A 5,319-nucleotide genomic window follows, 5' to 3' on the forward strand; every position below is an offset into this window, starting at 1 on the left:
TAAGTCGAATAATAAGTTCCCTTCTCTGGAGAGGCAAAAGGGATGTGCAGATCCGTGATCCCAACCGGGACAGGGCAGGACTGAGCGGCCCCCGCCGCTGCGATCCCGGGGCTGCCCCGTTGGCGCTCGGGGCTCTTGGCGTGGGCCATCCCCGACCATCTGATTCCCTGCTCCCGCCGTCCCCCAACAAGCCTGTATTCAGGATTGAGAGGGGGAGGAGGCGAGAGGGGAAATATGTAAAGCGCTGGAACAAATGGCGCTTTGATAGACAACGTCTGGCAGTGCCAACGCTGCCGCTGAGTATGTTCCAGAAGCTGGAGATATTAAATAAACTTAAAGATAATGAATAGCCTTCTGTGGTACTTGGGCTGTGCCTGGGCTTTCTTTCCCCCCGCAAGGCTCTGGGATTTCCAGAGCGGAGAGGAATCGGTGAGAGAAGGCCGCGCCATGGGGGAGGGATGTGATAACTCCCAGGCAGGGATGCGAAGGCAACTCGTCTGCAGGCAGTGCAAACTATACACTACACGCTGCCTTTTATTTATGGGAAGGTGTTAAGTAATGTTCACTTGCATATTTTAATTGCAATCTACTTCGATTTTCAATATAAACCTACTCTTTCCCGGGGTGACATGCTAGCAGGTTTGAACCGTCTGCTCGTTTGGTAGGGAAAGAGGCTGGCAATATTATTAAGAATAAAAAGGTAGCCGTAAAATCACTCCCCAGCCCCCTCCCCCCCCCCCCCCCCTCCGCCTTTGTTACAGAGGGAAGAGATAATCCAGATCTTCGAACAGCAATTTCGAAAACATCTGTCGCGGGCTTGCTTTATTTCATTGTATTTCTTTTTACAGCCCGAAGTAGAAAGCAAGCCTGGCTCTGCTGGTTTTATTCCGGGCCACCACGCGGAAGTTTCCCGGACTCCGCACTTTCCCCGGGGACTCCGCGGAGGGGGGGGCGGTGTGAGGCAGGGTGACACCACCCAGCCCAGCTCCAGGCACCCAGCAAACCAGAAAACGGCCAGAGTCTGCGGGGGAGGGATGGGGGACAGCCCCCGAAGAGACCCCCCACAAAGACCAGATCCTAAAAAATAACCCTACCCCTAAAGAACAAGGCTGGTAGCAACGCCGCTTGTCATGGCCGCTCCGCTCCTCTCCGCGGCTCCCTGCGCCATTTTAAGGCCGCGGGTCCCCCCCCCAGCCTCTTCCCGGCCGCTCGCCCCCCTGCTCGACGCTGCTCCCCCCTCCTCCCCCCCCCGAGCTCGCCTTTCCGCGTTACTTTCGCCCAAACCCCGCTTGAACGCCTACCAAATTTCTGCCGTGTCTGAGGAAACACCAATGACTTAGCAAAGACGTAATATGATTTATTTTGGGTGTCACCGCGATTGATTCCTGCGCTGACCCCTTTTCATTCATAAGCCCCCCCCCCCCGCCGCCGCCTCCCCCTCCTTCCTTGATATATGAGTTTTGTATTTTAAATTCCACGTTGCCAGAAAGCTTTCGGAAAGGGATCCGCGAAGCCGGGACAGAGCAGCATGAATGGCCGTGGAAGGAGAGCACAGATTTATAAGGCTGAGGGGGGGTTCTGGTTTGTGGTGCTGAAAGAGAGGAGAGGAAAAAAACAACGGCCTCTTTCAGACTGATCTCTTAACCCTTTTTCCTCTATAGCATTTATTTGTTGAGTAAAATACCGGTCCGCACCACGCTCCCAGGGTGGATTTTTTGCAGTTATTCAAAATCTTCCCTTTCCGGCCTTTTTTTTTTTTTTTTTTTCTGTAGTCCGGGACGTTTAAAACACCCGTAATCGCGACATGGCACGTCTGTATTTTCTGCTGCAAGAGCTGAGAGGAGGAGGAGTGGGCTGAAGGCAAGAAGCAGCGCTCGCCCGGCCAGGCCGGGTTGTGGGAGAAGAGGGGATCGCCGCGGGGAACGGGTCGCGGAATGTGCGGGGGCTCCGCGGAGCGACCGCGGCCTCCGGGGCGGCCCCCGCGCCTCTCCGAGCCCGGCCTTTGTGTTGCTTTCCACCCCTTTATTCGGAGGTTTCCTTACGAGAGGGTTTTTCAGTTACAAAAATACAACCGCAAATGTTAAAATTGGAAACAAATGTCCCGCTTTAACTTAGTAAAAAAATAAAATAAATAAACCCCGATGCAAATAGAACTGAACACAGCAAATATTTCTGACTCACGAAGCCTCTTGAAACGTTAGTTGAGAGCAATTTCTTTTGTCTCCCCTCTCAGTGCACAGGAGGAGATTATTAGGACTTCATTACTGCAAAGCAGAAAAGAGGAAAGCGAATGATTTAGGCAAAACCCAGGACGTTTTCTGATGAAATATATAGCAACACACTTTCCTTGGTTTTATAAAGACATTTATTTACTCTATGAAAATAATGTACAATAAATAATTTGCCATTTACTATTAAAGGATTTGAATAAATAGTCTACATCTAAAACTTAAAAAGAGGAAGGAAAATTCCTCCGTTTTTATTTTATTTTATTAAGAAATCTAAGTCTTATTCTGATTCCTGAGAAAGTCGCTTGAAGGATTTACAAATGTTTTCTCTCGGGGGCTGACATCTCTGATGTGCGTGAGAACTATCGAGTGCCTTCTTTAAAATAAATAACAAAACAAAACAAACCTATACTTAAATACCTGCATTTAGCAAAACTCGGGCTCTTCTTTCATGTGAGCCTTCTAGAATAAATATTGGGAGGGTGATGCGGGTCCCACAGTGTGAGGAGCTTTAAAAGAAAGTGTTTGGGGGGCGGGACGGGTTGATTGAATGAGAGATGGCTTGGGTTGATTTTTGGGGGTGCCCTCCCCTCCCCCTTACAGAAGACTGGGGGGAGCCGGCCGTGGCTCGGGACGGGGCAGAAACGGCGAGGCGGGCGGGGAGCGGGGGCCGCTATTGGAAATTTAAATGTTGCAAATCTATAGTACAAAGTGCGCTCGTAAAAAAGTCCAGATCTTCCTCGGAGAAATGGACGGGGCTCTCCAGGGAGCCCGGGAGACTGGGGGAAAGCCCTTCCGAGAGCTGCAGGCAGGACTCTGCCGAGAAGATGCTCAGGTCTGGCAACAAAGGCGAGTCCTGGCTGTCGGGGTAGCCACGGTCCGAGGGCCCGGCCGTGCCGCCGGGCTCCCCCCCGGCCCCGGCCGCCGCGAACCGTGGGCTCCCGGGATCCCCGCTGCCCGGCTTCTCGCTTTGGTAGAGCCCGCCGGGCTCCGGAGCCGGCCCGAAAGCCGGGCTCTCCTCAGCCTCCTCCGCCGGGTCGCTGCCCTCGTCCAGGTTGGGATAGGCGAGATCCCCGTCGGGGTTTTCTTTGTACTGGGTTTGCCTCTTGTGTTTCATCCGGCGGTTCTGGAACCAGACCTTGACTTGCCGCTCGGTGAGGTCGAGCAGAGCCGCGATTTCCACCCGCCGGGGCCTGCAGAGGTATTTGTTGAAATGAAATTCCTTCTCCAGCTCCAGCAGCTGCGTGTTGGTGTACGCGGTCCGGAGCCTCCTGGAGCCGCTGGTGTCCGTCAGCCCCTGGATGTCTTAAACACATAGAAAACGGCCCGTTGGAAAGAGAGGGAGCGGGGACAGGCGGAGGGTCTGGGTCCGTCCCCTCCCCGTTGCGGGTAGGGCAGAGCCGTGCCCCGCACGAACGAGCGTGAGTGTGGCGGAGGAGCCGCTACGGGAGAAAAGAAATGTTTAATTAAACCCTTCCCACTGTGGAAGAGGGTTGGAAATGACTCTCCGGTCCCTTTGCCCCAAAGAGGAGAAAGGGTTTTGCTCCCTGGCCTCTGCCTTTAGGGACCTTCCTTCTCTGCCACCTCCGCGAACAAGGGGAATTTCGACCTTTTCCTTTTCTTTTCTTTTTTTTTTCTTTTTTTTTTTTTTTTTCCCTTATTTTACCGGCACTTCGGGGACGGACGCTGCGGGGCTTTGATTTCATTATTCCTGTATTATCTGGCCAATGAGCTCCGGCGTCCGCCCTTCTGCCCGGCATTTACCTGAACGGTGCCATTAAAATACTTGAAACGGTGAATTGTGCCTTAAACAATTTGTCCCGGGGGAAGGAGGGTTCCTGGCCAGGGCTGCCGAGCTCCCCGGCCACGGGGCGCCCCGGAGAGAGGCTATTGCTTTATTGGGGGGCTGAGAGGGGATTTGGGGGTGTATTTATTTTATTTTGTCATGGAGAACTGCCTTTCCCCTCTGTGCTGGCCGCTGAGAGTCCTGCTCTCTCTTTTTCCACCTCCCCATCCTGCTGGGAGCAGCCGCCACGTTACCCACCCGTCTTTCTTTCGCCCCATCCGCTCTTCTTTCTTTTTTTTTTTTTTTTTGTTGTGGTTTGGGGGTTTTTATTATTTATTTATTTAGTCATTTATTTATTTATTTATTTATTTTGGCTTTTTTATTCCCCTGTAAAAAAAAATAATAATTCAGGGCTGGGAGGGAAAGTCAGCCAAATGAAGCTGTAGTTCGGCTGCCAGGTCCCCCCACTGGAGCTAGTAAAGAGCCCGGCTCCCCCGGCCCCCGCTCCCTCTGCTTTCTCAGAAGTTAACAGCAATTTGCTCTTTTATTTGCGGGGGGGAGGAGGCAGGAGAACCCCACCACCACCACCACCCTCCTCCCCCGGCTGTGTACATTGTTGCGGTGTATTTTATTGCGTGACACGGTTCGGGGGAGGTGCGGGGCAAAGTCTGTTGGGGAAGGGGGGGGGGGGGGGGGGAGCTGGGGTAGGGCTGCTCTGGGATGGGGGGGCATTGTTTATTATTCGGATCCTCTCCGATTTCAGCAAGCATCCCCTCGTCCCCTCATTATACGAACCTGCAGGAGATCCTGCGGCAGGGACCGGCACCGAGGAAGATGATGGGGGGGAAGAGGAGGAAGAAGAGGATGGAGCCTGGGTAGCTTTCTTGGAGGATTTCTTCTCCTTCATCCAGGGGAATTCTGCTGCCAAGGGGCCGGGCTGTGCCGGAGGCTGCGGCTGGAGCTGGAGCAGGCCATGAGATGCTCTTTTTTGGCTCCTCGGTCTTGCCTGGCTGCTGGAACAAGGATTCAGGCTGAGGACGGTTTGCTCAAAAGGAGGAGGAATTAATGTCGAGTCCTTGATTGATGAAGTTTGAAATGTCTCCAGGACAGCGGGAAGAGACGTCAGGCACTCTGCGAGCGAAGGCTGGCTATTTATAAACCCGATCTCCCTCTCAAATTCAAAATTCATGGCTTTTCCAGGGCCCAGGGTTTAAAAAGTGGGAGGGGGGAAGAGGGAGGGGGAGAGGGAAAGAAATCTGAGGGCCTCAGTTTTTATGGCAGTGATGATGATGGTTCTCGGGCTTT

At 53.1% G+C, this 5,319-nt stretch overlaps 1 protein-coding gene across 1 annotated transcript; it reads right to left on the reverse strand.

The window, feature by feature from the left end:
- Window positions 1-2,406: 2,406 nt before the first annotated feature.
- On the reverse strand, window positions 2,407-5,319 carry HOXB2 (homeobox B2). Its single transcript, XM_082494776.1, has 2 exons — window positions 4,810-5,319; window positions 2,407-3,533 (listed from the first exon to the last, which is right to left on the reverse strand). Exons 1-2 carry the CDS (start codon window positions 5,201-5,203, stop codon window positions 2,902-2,904), a joined length of 1,026 nt encoding a protein of 341 aa, XP_082350902.1. The 5' UTR covers window positions 5,204-5,319; the 3' UTR covers window positions 2,407-2,901.

This window comes from Vanellus vanellus, assembly GCF_965231255.1.
Source record: "Vanellus vanellus genome assembly, chromosome: 24".
Lineage (NCBI taxonomy): Eukaryota > Metazoa > Chordata > Aves > Charadriiformes > Charadriidae > Vanellus > Vanellus vanellus.

Coding starts and splice junctions, on each gene's coding strand:
- HOXB2 (XM_082494776.1), bottom strand. CDS start 5,203: ATGAATTTTGAATTTGAGAGGGAGATCGGGTTTATAAATAGCCAGCCT. Junction 3,534..4,809: donor TGCCGCAGGATCTCCTGCAG/GTTCGTATAATG, acceptor TATGTGTTTAAG/ACATCCAGGGGCTGACGGAC.